Here is a 20,594-nt window from a genome sequence, read left to right as displayed (position 1 = left end):
ACTTCAAGTTTAATTCTCATTTGATGAGGATCTTTGAAGAAGTCTGTTACCAAACCAACCTTGTATGTATACATTTAGGCAACAAGGCAATGTCAGTATCAAACTGTTTAGTGATTAAAACTACAACAGAGCCGTGGGCGTGTGAGAGTGTTGACATAATGGAAGACATCGGTGGGCTCCGAGATAGCATGCTAGCATTAGCAGATCAAATCGATCAACATTGGTTATCTGCAGATACTATTTTGACACATATTGAGGGTTTTTTGGAAATACTAGGGCTTGCCGTTCCCACTTCGGCAGCTCTAGGTGGTGTTTGGTTGTAGGTGGTGGTGGTTTCCATCCCATCGGTTGGCAGCCGCTCTCAATTAGCTCGAGATACTTTTCTCAGACATTGTAATGAATGAACCACTACCTTATCTGCTACTACAACCATAGACAGTAGCTACTGTATATAAGAAGGCTACAACTAACTTAGCCTATTTCTAGCCCTTTCACTGCCCTTTTTGCACACGGCTCTGTTGTCTGTTCTGAATGTGAGAGATAGTCACGCCCCCTGATTTGCATATAAGAACATGAAATACAGTGCCATTATGAAATAATGTGGCATTATGAAATAGAAGTGCCATTGTGAAATACAGAAATGATTGAATGTATTTAATATCTATTTCACAATGTATATACAATGTAAATTTCAGTTATTTATGTATCTATTAATTTTTTTAATTTTGGGTTAGGGTTATATAATAAAACGGCATTCCATACAAAACGGGTAATGGTGTTTATGTTAAAACAACATATTTCTAGTATGCCTTGCAGATATATGAAACATCAGGAAATGATCTTTAGAAGAAGTGGGTGGCTCTTAAAAGAGCCTTTGGGTCGGTGTTCTAGATGAGGTCTACTTGGAGCTGGTGTACTTGGTCACGGCCTTAGTTCCCTCAGACACGGCGTGCTTCGCCAGCTCGCCGGGCAGCAGCAGGCGGACAGCGGTCTGGATCTCCCTGGAGGTGATGGTGGAGCGCTTGTTGTAGTGAGCCAGACGAGAGGCCTCACCGGCGATGCGCTCAAAGATGTCGCTCACGAACGAGTTCATGATGCCCATGGCCTTAGAGGAGATTCCGGTGTCGGGGTGGACCTGCTTCATCACCTTGTACACGTAGATGGCGTAGCTCTCCTTCCTGGTCTTCCTCTTCTTCTTGCCGCTCTTGCTGACGGCCTTGGACACGGCTTTCTTGGAGCCCTTCTTTGGCGCTTTCACAACCTCAGGCATGATTCAGGATCTCTTTGCAGACTGATAATGGAGCTGATGTGGCCGGGCGGTATTTATATATTAACTATATGCAAACTACGCTGTACTGTTGCTCCAACACAATTGGTTGTCATCTGTGTGATACTGAGCATGCGCCACACAGACTGCCTCCAAGCAGAACTCTCTGATGAGACTGAATTAATGAACATGACATGTCATTTAGCTGACGATTTTATCCAAAGCGACTTACAATAGGGGTAATAATAATAATAAGGAAATAGTAGATTCATATAGAACAACATTGTGAATCAATTCATGAGGATCATAGCTCGTTTAACAACCATCGCACAAACCTGTTTGAAGCTTATTCTTAACATGCTCTCTACTGAGTGGGTAATAGGAGGACACAATTATTGTTCGTCGCTTTGGATAAAAGCGTCAGCTTAATGACATGTAATGTAATGTAACAAAATGATGAACAATACATGTGACAGAAATGATTAACAATATTATGACATTGATTTCCACATGTGTTTTCAGAGAGTCAGGCTTTTCCGGGTTGATTTGCTTTCTTACGAGGCTTAGGTGACTGAGCTTTACAGTAGGACACGACATGACAGACATCTACGTCATATTAACGAGATTGAGAACTCAGGTTGGCCTCAATGGGTTCATATGAACTGGCTAATGGGATAAATCATTGACTGTTGACTCACGGTTACTCAACTTTATTGCAAGCAGGGAGAACGATACATTAAGTATATGAGGATCAGAGCTCTTTTTGTGTGATTGGGTGGCTCTTAAAAGAGCCTTTGTGGTCTAGATGGCGGGCGCCATGTCTATTTTGACTTGGCGGGCTTCTCGGTCTTCTTGGGCAGAAGCACAGCCTGGATGTTGGGCAGCACGCCGCCCTGAGCGATGGTCACTCCGCCCAGCAGTTTGTTGAGCTCCTCGTCGTTGCGGACAGCCAGCTGTAGGTGACGCGGGATGATGCGGGTCTTCTTGTTGTCGCGTGCAGCGTTTCCAGCCAGCTCCAGGATCTCAGCGGTCAGATACTCCAGCACAGCCGCCAGGTAGACGGGGGCTCCTGCGCCGACACGCTGCGCATAGTTGCCTTTGCGCAGATGTCTGTGGACGCGACCGACTGGGAACTGGAGACCAGCACGAGAGGAGCGGGTCTTGGCCTTCGCTCTGGCTTTGCCACCGGTTTTGCCTCTGCCGCTCATGGTTGGATGATTCTACAAATGAAAGTGCGGCTTCACAAGCCAAACCCACTTTTATATGTCCGCGGAGCGGGCGGGACGGCTCCTGACATGCGCACCAACCAGAGAAGAGGCTTCATGCACGAGCACACAGGGCGCCAGCCCCGAGTTTTGGCGCCTCCATCTTCCATCATGTCCTCAGACTGAGTTTAAATATGCGTGCATTTAGGCAAAATTGTCATCATTGAATCGATAGTCTATTCAAAGCGCGTTACTTGCAAATATATACAGTGCACTTATCTTGTATCAAAGATGAGATTGAGGCTATCCAAAAACTCATCACCAGTAAAAGCCCTCGTGGTCCGCCCTCTGACCCCTACCAGCTGTACTTCAAGTATGTCTTAATTCCCCTCACTGCTGTGTAAAATAAAGGAATCATGAATAAACTGAATTCGTTATTAGGCATCGACAAAGATCAAACATGCGTATAAAGGTCAGTGGGTGTAGTGAAATATTTTCCTCTTACTGCATTGCTATTGAGTAACTATCTCTCTATAATGCAGTTTCACAAACTCACCACCAGGTGTCAGCGTTGTACCAGTCTATGAAGACACGTCACTGAGGTCAAGTTGTGGGAAATCCAACGACAATAAATATTTGTCTCAAATGAATCTCGGTTCATTTACATAACTACGCATCATTACAATCCACGAGATGAATGGTTATACTGTTAAGCATTAATTTCTTATTGGGTGTTTGAACTAGAAACTGTTTCGCCATTGTCAATATTAGAAGTTATGGGGAAATTACTTAAAACCTATTTTGTGCAAAGATTTTTCATTATTTTATGAGCATGTTATATTTGGACTTTTTTGCAAGGTAAAAACTTGAACATGGATCAATTTTTGAATAACATTTCCAGATTTTATATTCACAAATTCAACTTTTTACATTCCACTCCATTGTATGTTTTGCAGTTTGAAATGCATTTAAAAACACATATGTTTTTTGAAAGAAAAAATGCCATGAGCAGGAACCACCAGCAGTGCATGTAATATGTTTGTAATACACTGCAGTGTCCCGCTTAGTATCATCATTTTGATACTAACAATTTTGATAATTTTGATACTTTGATATTTTGATATCATATCATCAAAATGGTAATATTCATATGCGTTTTATTTTTTTTTACCTATATTGTTGTATTCTCTGGCATTAATAGGTTGAATGTGTGTAATGTTATGTTGGTAGACCGTGCATGGAACTGTACACGTGCAATAAAGACCTAAAGCACTTGAAGGCACCACTTTCTCCGGCACTTCAAAGCGCAGAGAAAGGCTCCATTTATTCGTCCATACAGAAACGTCCACTAAAGTAAGTAAGCAGCTCAAGCGTAAATGTTTAGTGTTAAGACGTCTGATAGAATGTGTTACTGCTTTGTTCTGTTTGTGTCAAAACCACCGCAGCTTAACTTGAAAAGGAGAACGCGCAGAAGTGAAGCTAGCGTTAGCTAGCACGTCACTGGTTACCAGAGTAATGTCCACTTTAGCTAGCATATGTCAGCTAAGGCTAAAGCTTACATTATCAGGAAGGTGCAGCATAAACATCCCCACTGATCATTTACATGTGCTGCTACCTCAACTTAAATTTATTCAGTAACCCGCCAACGTATAACGTTAAGACTACCAGCTGTAAATAAAAAGGTCTTGTCAATATGTTGCTAGCCAACGGTAATTAACACAAATAAGTACTGTTAAATTGCTACTGGCTACAGCTAGCTAATGTAACGGGCGCTCCCGAGGGCGACATGAAGATACATATCACCATGTTTGTAAAATAAGGACATGGCTATGAATGTATATACATACCTTATACATTAAGCATTAATAGGTTAGATTTCTTGAACAAAAATCTATGTGTGGGATCTGATATTAGAAGATCACTTATGCTAACGTTAGATTTCGATAATAAGGAAACGGCCAAAGTGAGAGCAAGTTACAACATGGCAATGTAACATGCACTTGGATTTCATTTAAAAAAATGGAATTTCTCATTAAAGTCTATTCAGAATTGTTATTTAATATGTTCTGTGTCATTTCGCAGGTGGCCTGTGAGCTGACGGGATGAATAGCTCCTCGTTAGAGCTGGACACAGAGCGAAACAAACGGGCCTCTTCAATCGCCTGCAGCTCTCCGGTTGACAGCAATGTTCCTGCATGGACCTTCCCCGTGTGGGCCGGATCCCCTTCAGATGTCAGCGGGCCTGGGCTTCTTTCTCACCCTAATCTCCACCAGGAGGCTATTCAGCCAGGCATTATGGACCCTGTCGCTTTAAGGTTCCTTATTAAAATGACCAAATGTCTCACCATATATCAACAGTGGATTTATAGTTTTTGTGGATTAAGATTAAGGTCTTGATTGCAGGTTCCACTGTCCCTGTCAGCTGACCTACTCAGAATTCCTCCCGGAGCCCCAACCCAGTCAGCATCACCTCATCAATGGGTAAGTCAACATTCATTTTACAGTCTCCTTTGAACTAATTGACTAACACCAAATGGCAGGTGCTAACAAATGATATAATGTGCCAATCTGCAGCTTGTCTTGACTTTGGTACCCTGTGGTGTTGATGTGAAGCATCACAGACAGAATTGACTTTGCTGAAAGCATCATAAAAACTCTACTGTACTTTTCACTGGGATTCTTTCCCTTTAATTTGGATAATCTTTATGAACTTCAATGATACCAGTGTTACAGTGGCAGCAACACTTCACATTTGGTGACACTGAGGTGCCTGAGGATGTAGAGTGGTTAAGTGACTTCAGGCGGTCTTTGTGTTCTCAGCCCAGTGCCTGGTCCACTGAAAGGTGGCCAACACAACTCTGTTTCTGCTCCCTGGTCCACCAATGGACGCATTCTCTGCAGCATGAAGCCGGTGAGATTCCAGGGTCGCTCAAACATCTTCCGGCATTAAAACCCAACCTATACCTGGCTTATTTGTTTTGATGTGTCTTTTAGGGAGACTTCCATGATCCTTTAGCCGGTGTCAGTGTGCCAGAGCTAGCGGACTGTCAGCAGTTTCAGGAGGGAATGACTGAATTCACATCCCGCTTCACACAGCCTGTGAGTTCTACCATAAGCACACATTTTCATTCCAATCCATTTAACATAAAAAATAATAGATGTTCAATTGAGTTAACTTTTTTGTTAATGAAATAATGATGTATACCTGCCTCCTAACGCATCCTTAACTTTATTTTCCTCCTTTTTTTTTTCAAGCGGTTTACATCGCTTACAAACTGCCTACCATGCCAACCATAGATCCCATTATCTTAAATATAATTGTGGGATTAGATTAGTTTGCTAAATTACAGTTGGAGAAGTTGCTTCCTGAACTCAATAAATAAATAAATCTCTTTGCATCTTTCCAAATTGCATAAATTATCTCCCAAAGGCTCTTAAAAGCCCAGGTGGATTCTTTTAGCCAGGGCCTGGATGTTCTACATGTCCCTTCGTCTTTCCAGGAGGCAACTATGTCCAGGACAGTTAGGACAGGTTGGATTAAAAGGGGCACTACCTCCTCTTAGTTTAAATGAAAGATGAAATGAAAGGCAGTTAAAAAAGCTTTCCTAAGAAAACCAGCCTCCAAGATATAAAGCTAAAAACCAGGCGTCGGACAGGTGAAGTGTGAGTAGAAGATAGAATAGACTACAGATATTCTTTGTCTTAAAATGATCAAGGCTGAGAAATCTTTGGATGACCAGTTGGAGGGAGCGTCCCTTGAGTGAGGGGGGTCCTGCTTAGCCTGAGTGAGGTCATACAATTACAGAGCAATTAAAGAACATCATTCTGCCAGAGACAACCACATCTCTGTGCTGATTAGTCTTCATTTATCCAAAGTGGTCAAATCCTAAGACAAAAGATCATTTTATTATTTAGAGATCTGACATATAAAAATCCCAAATTTACAGTTGTGGACAGTAGGTAGCAGAGGGACCATGATCCCATTCATGTTTTGATGGTTTTAACGGCTTTTTGTGAAGCAAAATCATGAATTACAAATTAACCCTAACCCAAAAATGAAAACCCCTCCATGGGGAAAAAAGGGAAGAAACCTTAGGCAGAATGTCAAAGGAGGATACCTCTATCAGGATGGACCGACTGCAATGGATGTCATGTGTACAAAATGAACAATGTAAAGGATGTACAATACATTCAGTTCCTCTAACAGAAATTATTCAACTTTGCAATGCCTTGTTGTTGGAATGTGCTGCCTTTGCCTTAGCACCGTGCTGTGATGGGAATGAGTTTCTCTATCTGTAAAAGTCACTGCATAAAAGATGATGGGACATGGACTGTACAAGAGTTCAATAAAATACCATTGGTGTTAAAAAGGCAAAGGATGAAATGAATTAAGTTGTCTTCACAAAACACATAAAAAATCCTTAAATAATCAAAATCCACACTATTTTTTAATACTATATATAAACATGTTTGGTAAAACATTGGTCCCCTAGTGTTTTATGTTTGGCACACGTTACATGCGACTAACATCAGAAAAATGGAAAAATGACCAACCAGGCGATCATTTGGCTTCTCTCGTTTAACGTGCACATCAGAGTCCAGGGTCACTCTCACCTACTTGACATATGTAGCAATACACTTCTGATTGTTTTCTGATTACCATCATCAGAAAAATCCATCAAATATCTCTCCACCTTTGAATAGAAGTTCAAATCCTGAGTAGCCTCATAGCAAAATGGACATTACATTACATGTCATTTGGCTTTTATCTAAAGGGACTAACAATAAGTGGATTTCAACCACAAGGATACAAACTCATCAATTTCTGTGCTTTTATTCTGTGCTTTTATACACCATCCATAGATATTTAAGAGGTAAGATATTTAAAATACTTCTGGTAAGGACATCAAAGGTTGTGATGAGTAGACTTGACAATATATAATAAGTGTGGCACACTCACACCATATGCATGAGAACATTTTTTAAATCATTTTATCTATAAAAACATCAGTCAAATCAATAAACTCATTACAGTTTCCTGTGTTGGTTTTCTAAATGTAGAATAAACCAAAAAAGGTTTTGTCCAACTTAAAGTTGCAAGGAACACGACCAACAAACTGCAAATTCCCACATTTGAAATGCCATGAACAGAGAATCTTTGGTATTTCTGCCAGTCGAGCCCTTATAGAAACGGGCTGCCGAACCCTTTCCACATGAACTAAACGACTCTCGCCCTTCATGTCTCCCCACGTCCCTGCAGGGCCTCTGTGGTGTTGCTGAGGATGGAGGGGTGGAGCCTGTACGGCCTGTATTCCACACCCTGACCCCCAGTCAACAGAAAGGTGAGGACAAGTTCAGTTAGACGGCGCGTTGATGTCCTCTGTTGATGCAAGTGTAACCGAGGCCACGAGCTTCTTGGCTGCAGCACCAGAACTAGATTGAACACTCCCCCATTGGGCTTGATCTGCTCCACACATGCCAATTTTCAATTGCTTTTCCAGCCATAGAACGAGTTGTCAAAGCTGTTGCATGGGCTTTACCTCAACAAAGCTATTCAGCTTCTTATTTGACCAAAGACAGGAAATACACCAGTTCTGATTATCAAGTAGTGATGCTTTATTTTTTTTGTACACTCTTGACATGTCATGAAAAAGAATTTACTCTGACCAACCCTTCTCTAAAAGAGCACAATCAAGCAACACAAAAGGACCCGAAAATTCGAATTTCATGAATTGACACACACACAGACACACACATACCACCCCGGAAAATCGCAGCCTAAGAGGACGTTTTCTCCTTGTTGAAGTAACAGTGTACTCAGATGTTGTGACAACATGTTATGTGACAGCTGGTTACCCTTTAGATAGTTTAAATTGAATTGCAGTGCTCTGTAGTAATCCGCTCTTCTTTTTTCTTCACCAGATATGAGAGTGTTGGGGATTCCCAGCCAGGTAGGAAACCAAAATTTGGTCCACTTTTATGTGTCAACTGTCTTTGTGGTATATTCAAAGTTCATTCATTTCTTTGAGCCTCAGCTCTATATATTAAACGTCACTGTCAAGTTTTGTGTGATTTTTCGGACTGACAACGGCGCTGCCCAAACTTGAAAAGCGCCTTCCCTCCGGTGGACGCAAAGGACAACTCGAGAACTATTGATTTTATGATCTTTTATTTCTTTTAAGAGTGGTTTGGTTGATCAGACAGAACAGAGCAGGTTGATAACCTTTCAAACACAAAGCAAAACCCATGAATTAGTCAAATACATTTTGATAATCACTTTCTTAAAGTTATAATAAATAAATGCGGCTGAAATCTCAAACCAAACCAAAATAATTCAGATAAACCTAGGATAAGACTCCATTACTTAATTTAAATGACACATTTCACTAAGTAAAGTAAAGCATGAACAAACAATAAATCATACTGTCCTACAAGTTGCGTCTCTGGGAGATTAGGAGCTGTGGTCACAGACCCTTTCTCAATACCTGAGACGGCGAGAACGGACTGGCGTTCCCGCGAGAATAGACTCGGGAGTCGTGACTCGCAAGTTCGGGGAACGGAGAACGGTCATTTCTGCATTTGGAACAGCAGCTGTCTTGATGACTTCACCACGTCAGCTAGTCTTGCTAATACGTTTGAATTTAGTTTTTGACTTAAATATTTTACTATTAACAAGCTTTTGTCTCATTTTCATTTAAAATTAGAAATGGTATATAATATTGAGCACCATATATATAATCAGTCATAAAATAATTAGCTTTATCATTTTAGGAGGAGGAGGTTGGATACAGTAACAAAAAATAAAAGTTAATAAAACAAAAGTTGCTTTAACAACTAACTTCAGTCATAAAATTACATTACGTTACTTAAATAAAGTAGTATTTAAAAACTTTGACATGAAGTTGTTTATTTTCCCCTGTCGTTGTTGCCCGTTGCTGAGGTGAAATGCATTCTGGGATATTTGGCTCTCACAAGAACAGACAAGGCTGCTCCGATGCATTCCCGGTAAAATGAGAGGGCGGAGTCACATCCGGTGACTCGGCCAGATGCGGACTTTAGAATTTGAACAGTACTCAGGCTGCGACTGATGACGTTCACTTGGCGAGAACAAAAGTCCACACAAGAACGCATATTGAAAAAGGGCCCGAGTGAGAGGGCCATCTGAGTTCTCCACAAACATTTTATGCCAGGCACCTCCTGTGGGTGGAATGAACATTAGCTGCATCGTCGCCCCCCGCAGTCTGGGAGCGCTCCGACTGTCCGGGGTGAGTACGGGCCTTGAGTGCTCCGTGCGGCTTGTGACCGAGGTTGACGCAACAGTCACTGAGCGATCGATTCATGAATAACTGTTATTCCCTCATGCTCCTTCCCCAGTACCAGCAGAGGAGATCTCCCCTGTATGAGTCCAGAGACGAGCCGCCTCAAGCCCCCCCAGCACGGTAAGGGCCGCAAGGGTGCTGCAAATAGAACCAGACAACTGAATTTATTAATATATTCAAATGAAGTTATATTTTCTCTCACCCATTCTCTCGTGCATTGTTTTCTACCGTCTAACAGGCTCTAGCATTTTTTTTTGCTGATAAAATTACCAAAATTAAACAAGCAGTAAATGCCTCCACACTAAGCACAGGATATGATCTGTCCCACCTGTAAATGACATCAATTCAAATACAATGACACAATCTATTTTTATCAGCCATGGAAGTCTGAATTCCTCCCACATACAACTGCAGTTATTTATTAAATGATAGGCCAATATCAAAACTTTCCTTTTTAGGTAAAATAATTGAAAAAGTGTCCTACACTACACCTACTAACTAGTTCTTGGCCATGAATAACTGCTTGGATGTCTTGCGATTAGACCTTTGACTGTTCTTGTTTAGATTTTCAACAACATCCACTTAAACACAGACAGTGGCATGACTTCATGATTAGTATTCCTGGATCTCAACGCAGAGATGGGGACTCGAGTTGGAGACTCGGACTCGAGCTTTGGGACTCGTGAACAATGTTTAATTTTAGGAAAAATCTGATGAGCTCGCTATATCGCTCCCTCCGTTACCTGCCTACGTAACGCGTACATTGACACATATTGCTGGCTGCGCACGCGCGGCCACACACGAGAAAGATGTCGAATGCCGCTGCTGGGTGGCGCTGACGGGAAGGCGGTGGTGCCGCTGGTGCCGCTGGCGGTCCGACCGACGGTTCGCTGACGTCGGGACGTATGCGTTCCAGCGGCGGACCGTTTACTCTGCGAACTGTCTCTGTTCTGCTCACTGAAGCAAAACAATACGTTGACAAAAAATATCAGAGCCAAGAGCAGCGTGTGTAGTCAACTACTGCTGCTAACACATCCCGTCAGACCAGGATTATTTATTTATATCCGTTCATGAACTTTTCTCCTCGTTACCCTGGTAACCGCTGTCATTACAGACGGTTGCGTCGATTCTTACTGTTAAAATCTACGTACTTCCGGTTTAGCGGCTACGCTTCGTATTTTCATTTTATGGGAAAAACCACAAAAAAAACATTAAGTAAAGAGTAAAGGAGGAGTAAAAAGTTGTTGGTATGTTTTTTTTACGGTAAAAGGGACGTTGATAAGAGATGGGGACTCGAGTTGGAGACTCTGACTCGAGTGCGACTCGAGTCGAACACACGGTGACTTCAGACTCGACTTCAGACTCGTCCTCGAAAGACTTCAGACTCGACTCGGACTCGAGCTTTGGGACTCGTGAGCATCTCTGTCTCAACGTGACATTTGACACAGTCAACCATGACATAGTACTAAACATAAAAAGGGCTAAGAATACTTTGTGTCTGTAGCTAATTTCACATCACAGTGGACTAACATAACACATGGTGTTCCCCAAGGTTCAATGCTGGAGCTGTTCAACATCTTCATACTTCCACTAGCTTCCACTAACTTCCACTTTTTTATGTAAATAAAAAAGTAATTATCTGTATATATCATAACTATGCACACATTGGACTAAAATCTCATACAAGGGTTGGGTATATGCATTCATCACATAAACAATTGGATGTGCCACAAAAATAGAACATACTGTAAGTCATAGTTTTTGGGGCCAAGGCGCGACAATTGAAAGTCAGAGCTCCAATCGTTTGTGGAAAACACAGCAAACCAAGTGGGAAATTTAGCTGTAGTTATGGATTCAGAAATCAATCAAAACAGTCAATTAAAAATTGAATACAAAATCAGCCTATTATCATTGGAAGAATATATCATGGATTAGAGGTCACAATAGGATTTGGAAAAAGAAGGCATTCATCTTCTGTAGACTGGCCTATTCTAACTCTGTGTTCACATGTCTCTGTAAGAAGTCAATCCATCAGACGGCTGCAGCTCGAATCCTCACTAAGACCCAGAAAAGCATCACATCACTTCAGTTCTGGGGTCTTTACAACAAACTCCCAGAACGCCTCTCAGTGGCTTCAAAATAAGACTGAACTTTTCTGTTTGCTGGTGCCGTTAATTAAACTAGATTCAACGATTAAGTGGAGGCTTTTCACTGTTTATTTTCATAAACAGAACTGCAGCATTTATTGTATTGTAAACTTGTTTATTATTTCAATGTCTGTATACAGTTTTCTTTTCTTTTGTCCCTACAGAAGCGCTGACACTTTGTGTGAGATGAAATCCAGGAAACCCTGTCACTGCACCAGATCCCAGTGCCTCAAACTGTGAGTAGACCAACTCATTAAGACTCTCCTCATTACATTGCATTGTCCTCTGAGATAGTCATACTAATTGTCTGTGGTGTTAATAAAAGACCATCATAATTCAGCTAAGGATGCAACCTTCGTAGCTACCAAACTGTCAAATTGTCCAAATCAACCGATCACATCAAGGGTGGCCCCGTTTTGTTATTTGTTTGATACAGCAAGCATTTTAAGCTGGTTCAGCATGAAAAGGTGTCAGATGTTTTATGTTGAGGAAAATGAGTGCAGAGAGGCTATAGCCAGATGTTATTTATGCATATCAGGTGAACAGGGTTCACTTTTGTGTTTTTGTCTTTGTTAATGCTTTGTTTCATGGAGATGCTGCAATACGGTAAAGTGGATACGCTGTCTCTGACTCGACACACACACACACACGTGTGATATGTGATGTAGTTTAGCATGTATGTTTTTGTATCTCTTTCAGCTACTGCGAGTGTTTCTCCAATGGAGTGATGTGCATAAACTGTGACTGCTCCAACTGCCACAATGATGCAGAGCATGAAGCGAAGCGCCTCCAGGCGATTATGGTTGGGGATGCTTCTTTGCTTATGTTTAGCAAACGGAATGCTGTGTCAATTTACTGAAAGGCTTCCATTTGGAGCTGTGAGAATAAATTAACCCCGTAATGACTGTTACACGTGAGTAAAACAGCCTAAAGTAGAAAACACAGTATATGGGATGACTGATCACAACGTTGGAAACTGAGGGCTAATTAAGACCCTCATTATTACTGAGATTTTTGAAGTTCTTTAATCCTACGCTGAGTCTGGCATAAACCTTGATCGATGGCATGTGGCTGCAAAATATGTGCCCACCAAATATCTCCCATAAGGGAAGTTTCATCAGGCCTAAATAAGGTCAAATATAGGTTTTCATATACGTTCTAGCTACGTGGCAGTGCAGTGGCTGAATTAGGTTGTCTGCCATTAACGAATCAATGGTGAGACGTTGGAGACGGCAATGTGAAGAACTGCCGCATGTGGCTTATATATGTACACATCTTTTTTTTTGTTCTAAATTTAGGTGGTGCGGCTTATATTCAGGTGCGCTCTATAGTCCGGAATTTACCATTGACTAGCTTTTCTCAGGGCAGTAACATTTAATGAAAGTCTTTTCCTTTGTCGTAGTGTCACAGTTAAACTGTTAAAGTCAGGCTTGTGTTAAACTTTGCTGTAGTGTCGTTTCTGTATTTCTTTTGTTTCAAATAAGTTGACATTTTGACCAACAAAAATGTACCTTTTTCAATTGAGATTGGTGGTTTTAAGACTTGAACACATTAGCTCTTATCCCCGCTTCTGCACATTTTTGTTTTCTATTAATGTAGACGTCCGGCAGTGTTTCCACCGAGAGAAGAAAGCGCTAAGTAATTGAGTGTGCAGGGAAGAATACATCCATCAAAAGGCTATCCTGGAAACGCTGTGTGACTTTTGGCAATTGGGGACGTAAATAGCAGTCGAAAACATAACCAGTGATACTTTGATTACCCAATAAGTATCAGATGTGAAGACCAACTTATTGCTGATGCGTATGCGTGTGTGCTGGTGCCGCGCGGCGGAGCTCCATCGAGTGTTTGGGCGTCACACGCTGAGACGTGGCAACTGCATCGATGGAGTCTAATCGTTGTTTGAGCCAGGACCGGATCTGCTTCATCAGCGCAGTTACTGGAGACATGCTGCCTCTCGCTCTCCGCTGTGCCTCTTTTTGTTTTTTTCTACCCTTGTGAGGACAGTGTGTCGAGTCGCATTGACTTCATAGAGGCTTAAGCATAACAACAACATGACAAAACACGGCCGTCACCTAATCCAACCTCACCAGAGGTCTATTAACGCTTCACGAAAATGTAATTCTACTTATTTATTCTTACACACATTGTTTCACATCAGAGTAAAACCTATCCAGTAGAATTGGCATTTGAGCCAAATCAGAGCTTCTCACAAATAGTTAAAAGTGCCATCTACGTGTCTTACGGGGTTTTTACAATACAGAGCTTTTTGAAAACAAAACAGAAATCCCACTTATGGACGATACAAAGCATTTTGTTTAACACAACGCTCACTTCAGGAATGACTTCTGTCTTATGGCTGAGCTTTACAGAATGCAAAATGTTCTCCTTTTGTAGAACCGTTGCCACCCCGACCCAGGACTGTGTTTAAAACCATCCTACCTGTACTTATAATGTCCTCGTTGCTGCTCCTGTCCTCGTGTAGTCGTGTTTAGGTCGTAACCCAGATGCCTTCAGGTCGAAGATGACCGGTGGGATGAAAGGAGGAGACAAAGGCTGCAGCTGCAAACGCTCCGGCTGCCTCAAGAACTACTGCGAGTGCTACGAGGTGCTCACACACGCACACACCAATAAAGTCCAGGTTGAAGGCTCATTACAAATCAATAGGGCGTTATACTAACTCTTGCTTGAAATCAATTGTGTGATACACGGAAACTGCAGGCAAAGCTGAGCCCCGATCCCTATGGTATCCAGACTGAGGGGCTGCATATTAATGTTAATGCCGTAGTGGATGTGGATGAATGCCACTCAGCTCCTAACGGCTCCCTCTGAGCACAAACCTTGAAACTCCATTTCTCATATTTGACATATTTGATTTCTTGATATTTGAGATCTCTCAGATGTGCGAGTACTTTGTTTGGTATTTGAAACGTTTTCTTTAACCGTCAGTGAATTTACCTATTTGATTAAAAACGTTAGTCGACATTTCATTTCTCTTTTTTATTTCCTGGTTATGAGACCTAGGTGTTTAGTTCCAGCAGATAGAAAGACACTTGATCGTATTTACACATGAACGGTGAAAAGAAACTCGTATTGGCTGAATCCATTTGTAATGAATGGATGAAGTAGTAATGAGTGAGTTGTGCGGTTGTGCAGGCCAACATCATGTGCACCTCCAGCTGTAAGTGTCTTGGCTGCAGAAACTACGACGAAGTGTCCGATGTGGCCCCCCAAGAGAAGAGCGCCGACGTCTTCAGCAAGTGAGTCCCAAGGAGCAGGGCCCGGGCCCCTCCTCGCAGTCACAGCTGTTAGAATGCAAACACAAGATGTGTTATTACAGAATGGTCTTTCTCTCAAAGAAAATGAATCGTCTCCTCCGCGACAAATCTATTAACGGCGTTAATAGTTAAGAGGATCGCTCTGTAGCTACAAACTCAGCCCAGGAAATGTAGTTAGGATTGCTTAATATACAAGGACGATTCCCTTTGAATGCTTCCAACAGGTCATAGAGCCGAGTTACCCGCCGACTACGGACACTTCTTGTGTTTGAAGTGGCGATTTGTATGTTACACTCTTACACCGCCCTGTGTGTGCGCTCAGATCGCCTGATTCCGTGATCACTGTGGCCGTGGTGGAGGCGGTTTGCGGCTGTCTGCTGGCCAAAGCCGAGGAGGCTGAGAGCGAGGCCCAGGGCGGCGGCGGCGGCGTGCACGCGGAGCTCCAGGTGCTGGAGGAGTTCGGATACTGTCTCGCACAGATCGCCAAGGCCGCGTCTAAGAAGGACACAAAGTGACACCTGTGAGAGTCCTCTCAGGGTCAAAAAACAGCTGAGCCAAAGATGAGTGGCTTCATTTTAGAACAGGTCTATCAGTTTATTTATTGGGTTTAATATTTGTACACTGTTCTGAGAAATGTTAAACTCTTAATTTCCTAAATAAATAGGAATAAGAAAACCCAGCTGGTGTCTCACTGGCTTCCAACCTTAAGGGTCTGGAGCTGAAGTGTGAACAATATATAGAAGTAATTCTGCTTCCATTTCATATTTTATTCTTTGAGTTCTATTTTCTGCACTTTTAAATGCTTTAAAGACTTCTCCATACTGTTTGGGAGATACGTCCGCCTGTTGAGGTAAAAAACATTAAACGCTTTTTTCTTGCATTTTCGATGTATGCTGTCTTGAATACACTGCAATCTGCTTATTTAAGCCCAGAGTGTAGGATTCAGGAGGATCTACTGGAATATAATCATCACAACTGATTTTGTGTATAATCAATCGATGGATTACAATGAGCCGCTTTTAGATCTAGATTTTGTAGAAGTGTCTTTGACTAAACAGAAGTTCTCAGGTTGGTGGATGCCAAACCCCAAACTGACTTTTCAGACTCAGATCTTTTTTTTCACATTCAGACTTTTGACACAGGAACAACTCCCCAAAACACGAAAACCCTTCCATGGGGAAAAGGTTCCTACACATGACATCCATTTTCATTGTCCAAGGGAGAGGGATCCTCTGATGTTCACAAACACAAACTGGGATCCATCCCATAAACAGGACTCAAAGCAGTGCTGTATATTCATCTAAAGTACGGTAATAGTCCAAATTTTGGACACACTTTCTCATTGGATTGAATGAGAAGGTCTATCCAAACATCTGGAGCAGTTAAAAGCCGCCTGGTGAAGTTTCTCCAATATGTTTGTTTACCTTCGTCTCCATGTACGGCCCTGCACTCAGTCCAGTTTATGCGGATTGGATGGTGGAGGCTGTGGACTGCAGAGAATCATATCAGTGATGCTTCACTGTAAGAGCTTTCATAAATGAGGTTAATTCGTGGTACTGAGAAACCTCTATTGGAAATAAAAACATCAGCACCGTGAAATGCTTTGCTAATACCGTTACTCAGTGGGACGACAGCTCACACACTCACAAGCACAAAGGCCAGCTCAGCGGGCCCCACTATTGATGTTCCTCGCTGCAGATCACGGTCGTGACGTCAGCCTGTGTTTTTGTGCAGTTTTTTTTTAACCTCCAGTAAACAGGAGTCCTGCCGTTCCTCATGGGGAGCACAATCGAACCTGTTACCACGGCGATATAAGTCGCCCGGATCATCGCTCTGAGCCACACGCTGCTCCCACTGCAGCAGATATGGTAAGTGGACCTTTTGTTCTACAGAAACTTCTGTGTTGGTTTTCTGCATTTTGATGTTGTTTTATACAGGTTTATTTTCTGGAATTTTATTGCAATCTACGTTTTGAAATGCATTTGGTTGAATTCAATTTGTGTAAATTTGTTTTGCTGTAGAAAAATATTAATTCATTTCTTTGTCTAAATATTGATTGATTGAATACTCTAGAATCATAGTGTAATGATTATTAATGATGCAATCACTTTCATATGACTCAAATTAAAATGAATAGCCATACACTGATCATTTCATTCCTAATAAACTAGACTTATTTGTTTTCATATACATGCAATCTCTCTTTCAGTAAACAGTTTCTTTATTGATTTATCATTTATTCTATAGTATACATTACTAGAAGAAACAAAGTAAGCATTTTAAACTGGTGGGACATGCAGGTCTTAGAGTAGCTGTGACCAGAAACATTTAGTTTTTCATAAATTATTTCTGAAATCGTTTCATCAATTACAAGAATACAAGTGTTGGAAATAAATGGAAATAAATATTAGACAATTTGAACAACAGTTGCTATTTTGGAATGTTTTCAATACGGAGCAGGAAGGACAATCATACAACGTTGACACTTAATATAGACTCAGGGGTAATATTTTGTCTACAAAATATTATACAATATATTATCCAAGATGTGCATGTAAAGTCGAGCTATGAAAACATGGCACCTAGTAATACGTTGCCCTTCTAGCTGGTTATTTAGGCTGCACCTTTGTGTTCCCTTCATGTCACACAGAGCACGTGTCGCACCACCGCTTTCTATTTTTCACACATCGTGTCCGGGATGCAGGGAGTGTCTGTGTGCACATCAACATACTCTGTGTTTCTCTGTGTACGTGTACTCAAACGCTGTTAAACGAGGCAAATTCATTTAGTATTTCATTGAATTCAATTTATTGGACCGACCTTTTAGCGCCAAAAGAACTTGCACTACGTTTACTAAAACCACACACAGGTTAGAAGCAAGAGTTTGAAATTGGGAGTGTATCCCTTATAAAATATTCACTTCTTCTGAAATAACACATGTGGCTTTTCAAGGAGCTTTTTCATATTTTTTTAGTGCACAACTAAAGAGGGATGTTTTTGCCAAATTAGGGAAGAAAATTGTATATTATGTGAAAACCACAGAATCTATTTAGAAATGCAGTTAAACTTCTGATCCAACTCCCGACTACTCCTTTAACAGTTGAGGGAGATGCGGCCTTAGGGAGGAGTTAAGTCTAGTTTGATTGATTAGTGGCTCAATATTCATAGTTTCTGAGTCATTGTCTGAATGTGTAGGCCGTGAACATTCAACACATTGCATCATGGATGTTGTAATTGTGTGTGCTGCTTGGGGAGCTCATCCCACCTGTGTTTGCCTGCTCTTGTTGCAGCAGATCAAAGCCCTGGTTGTCTGGACATGTGCTCTGGTCCTGTCCCTGTTGGTTGGGTCCTGTCATCCACAGAAGGTAAACCTCACCAGCTGCTGCTGTTCTTCTCTGCTGACTTTCTGTCTCATTGTTGTCATCTCTCCCCTCAGCTCAACATCCACTGGGGTCCTCAGTCCATGATGTACTTGAAGGGCAAACGTGAGTGTGACCCCTAAGCTTTGTGTCTGTGTTGTGTGCTAACATCACATATTCAGGTCACATGCTTTGTTCTCCCTGTCACTTTGTACACATTTATCCAACATTGGGCCGAACATACTAGTAGTCTCTAACCTTTGGATTTCAGTGAACTTTGACAAAGTGCTGCAGAGAGGGAGTGTGTTTCTGTACAGCGTCTGGTATCTTAAACATCTATAATCTAATTCCCATGCCGGATGACTTTGCTATTTTCTTTATCGGCCACCGTGTCGTCCACTCTGTAGTGAATCATCAGTCAATCATCAGTTAGACGTCTCTCCCCATCGATACAGTCTCAGCACCTCAGCATGTCAGTGTAACCGTACCTTCTGCTGTGCTTGACCCCAGATGGCAGGAGGTTCGTGTCGGAGGACGACCACAGCGTCCTGAAGCCGGGTCTGCAGGGTCTGCAGGGCTGGTACGCGCTGCTCAGAGGTACGCCGGTTACGAACGGGCTGTCGCACAATTACGGGAGGGATATTCTGTCGTGTGTAGAGGGAGGCAAGCATATCTACACACAGATGTACAGTGTATTTGTGTGTGTCTATCTGCTAATGTATAATGTCTAAAGAGGTGACCCCTTTTTTACTCTCTTTATTTACATGTTTTGTGCCTCTTATTGGACAATCTGCTGATTCATGATCAGTGATCCTGCATCAGTAGAACTAGGCAGCCATCACAAAGATTCTGACTAAAGCTTGGAGCTAACAAACTTACAAAATGATCCACTGCACGTAGATGTCTAATTCTTCTCCTTCTTAAGTGCTAGCTTTTCTTTTGAAGTTTGGGTAAATGAACCTTTTCACAGCCATAAAACTTTGCCAGGCGAGCAACTCTGTTTACTCCAGCCGGAAATGCTTCAATTCTGTGGGGAGAGAAAATCAATGGTTACGAGAGTACTCTAGTGTGGAAGTTCAATAAAGCAAAGCACCATATAATGTCATCAGGAGGGGGAGGGGGTCGCTCTACTCATTCCTCGTTGTACAATACTGTCAGCGAAGAAGCATTCATGCCAATGTTTACTTGTGTACCAAGTGGCCTTGTTTTCCTTTTTGGTCGTTTGGGGTCACTTGTTACTATGGTGACACGACTTAAATCTTGCGTGTGTGTGTGTCTGCAGGCATCCAAAAGCTGCAGTCCCCGGATATCAGTCAACCCAGACATATCGTGAGGTCAGAGAAAGTCCTCATCCACTACCTCCAGGAGAGATGAGACACCCAGAGTCCCCCTGTCTACACCTGGGAACCACACTAACCCTTACACACACACACACACACACACAATTTACTCAACAGCAGACCACTTTCTATCAGGTGTGTCAGGTAGAGACACATGTGGTGCCAACGCCCAAAGGGACACCAGCAGCCTACTGTGAAAGCTCTGCCTTTGTGTATTCAGTAAATGAATGTTTCACTCTGTTTTACAGTTTCCTCGTTGCACAGTCACGTTTGAATTACTGTTTGTGTACAGATGTCTGCTTGCTGTATATTTAGCAACAGAATAACCTAAATGCTTTGATTAAATGTTGGGAGACGGTCTTTAAACGTTTCCTGTCTTGACCTCTATGGCTGCAGTGGGTCCTCATCACCACTAGAGGGGGCCATTTGATCGGAGAACACCTGATGGTCACACGTCTCCTGTATGGGACTAATGATGTTAGCCATAATATTTTCTCTTAATTCCTCCCTAAATCACCAGATGAAGTAATCAACCAGATATGTGTATATGTTGAGTAAAGAGACTTTGTGTCAATCCTTTATTCATCATTTTTTGTAGACGGAAGCTCGATATGGACACGTTCATACGTACAACAATTCATTTAAATATACTATTTTCTTTGGTGTAAGGTAAGAAAAGAGAG

General features: G+C 41.9%; 4 protein-coding genes across 4 annotated transcripts; 2 read left to right on the top strand and 2 right to left on the bottom strand.

The window, feature by feature from the left end:
* Positions 1-739: 739 nt before the first annotated feature.
* On the bottom strand, positions 740-1,277 carry LOC119195831 (histone H2B 1/2-like). Its single transcript, XM_037451107.2, has one exon. It carries the CDS (start codon positions 1,268-1,270, stop codon positions 899-901), a length of 372 nt encoding a protein of 123 aa, XP_037307004.1. The 5' UTR covers positions 1,271-1,277; the 3' UTR covers positions 740-898.
* A 535-nt stretch (positions 1,278-1,812) lies between these two features.
* LOC119195829 (histone H2A) lies at positions 1,813-2,485 on the bottom strand. The gene has a single exon (XM_037451106.2). The coding sequence runs from the start codon at positions 2,473-2,475 to the stop codon at positions 2,089-2,091; it is 387 nt and encodes a 128-aa protein (XP_037307003.1). The 5' UTR covers positions 2,476-2,485; the 3' UTR covers positions 1,813-2,088.
* A 2,089-nt stretch (positions 2,486-4,574) lies between these two features.
* tesmin (testis expressed metallothionein like protein) lies at positions 4,575-16,223 on the top strand. The gene is made up of 12 exons (XM_062562982.1): positions 4,575-4,786; positions 4,875-4,952; positions 5,292-5,382; positions 5,466-5,570; positions 7,660-7,813; positions 8,394-8,422; positions 9,846-9,910; positions 12,102-12,173; positions 12,637-12,739; positions 14,420-14,542; positions 15,091-15,194; positions 15,535-16,223. The coding sequence occupies exons 1-12, from the start codon at positions 4,575-4,577 to the stop codon at positions 15,725-15,727; spliced, it is 1,329 nt and encodes a 442-aa protein (XP_062418966.1). The 3' UTR covers positions 15,728-16,223.
* Positions 16,224-16,858: 635 nt separating this feature from the next.
* LOC119195832 (spexin prohormone 2-like) lies at positions 16,859-20,508 on the top strand. Its single transcript, XM_037451108.2, has 5 exons — positions 16,859-17,080; positions 18,503-18,577; positions 18,649-18,697; positions 19,082-19,168; positions 19,854-20,508. The coding sequence occupies exons 1-5, from the start codon at positions 17,078-17,080 to the stop codon at positions 19,943-19,945; spliced, it is 306 nt and encodes a 101-aa protein (XP_037307005.2). The 5' UTR covers positions 16,859-17,077; the 3' UTR covers positions 19,946-20,508.
* The last annotated feature ends 86 nt before the right edge of the window (positions 20,509-20,594 follow it).

This window comes from Pungitius pungitius, chromosome 6, assembly GCF_949316345.1.
Source record: "Pungitius pungitius chromosome 6, fPunPun2.1, whole genome shotgun sequence".
NCBI lineage: Eukaryota > Metazoa > Chordata > Actinopteri > Perciformes > Gasterosteidae > Pungitius > Pungitius pungitius.
This window is presented reverse-complemented; position numbering and strand designations above follow the sequence as displayed.

Coding starts and splice junctions, on each gene's coding strand:
- LOC119195829 (XM_037451106.2), bottom strand. CDS start 2,475: ATGAGCGGCAGAGGCAAAACCGGTGGCAAAGCCAGAGCGAAGGCCAAG.
- LOC119195831 (XM_037451107.2), bottom strand. CDS start 1,270: ATGCCTGAGGTTGTGAAAGCGCCAAAGAAGGGCTCCAAGAAAGCCGTG.
- tesmin (XM_062562982.1), top strand. CDS start 4,575: ATGAATAGCTCCTCGTTAGAGCTGGACACAGAGCGAAACAAACGGGCC. Junction 5,571..7,659: donor CATCCCGCTTCACACAGCCT/GTGAGTTCTACC, acceptor GAGCCCTTATAG/AAACGGGCTGCCGAACCCTT. Junction 8,423..9,845: donor TGTTGGGGATTCCCAGCCAG/GTAGGAAACCAA, acceptor CTCCTTCCCCAG/TACCAGCAGAGGAGATCTCC.
- LOC119195832 (XM_037451108.2), top strand. Junction 18,578..18,648: donor GGTCCTGTCATCCACAGAAG/GTAAACCTCACC, acceptor CTCTCCCCTCAG/CTCAACATCCACTGGGGTCC. Junction 19,169..19,853: donor CTGGTACGCGCTGCTCAGAG/GTACGCCGGTTA, acceptor GTGTGTCTGCAG/GCATCCAAAAGCTGCAGTCC.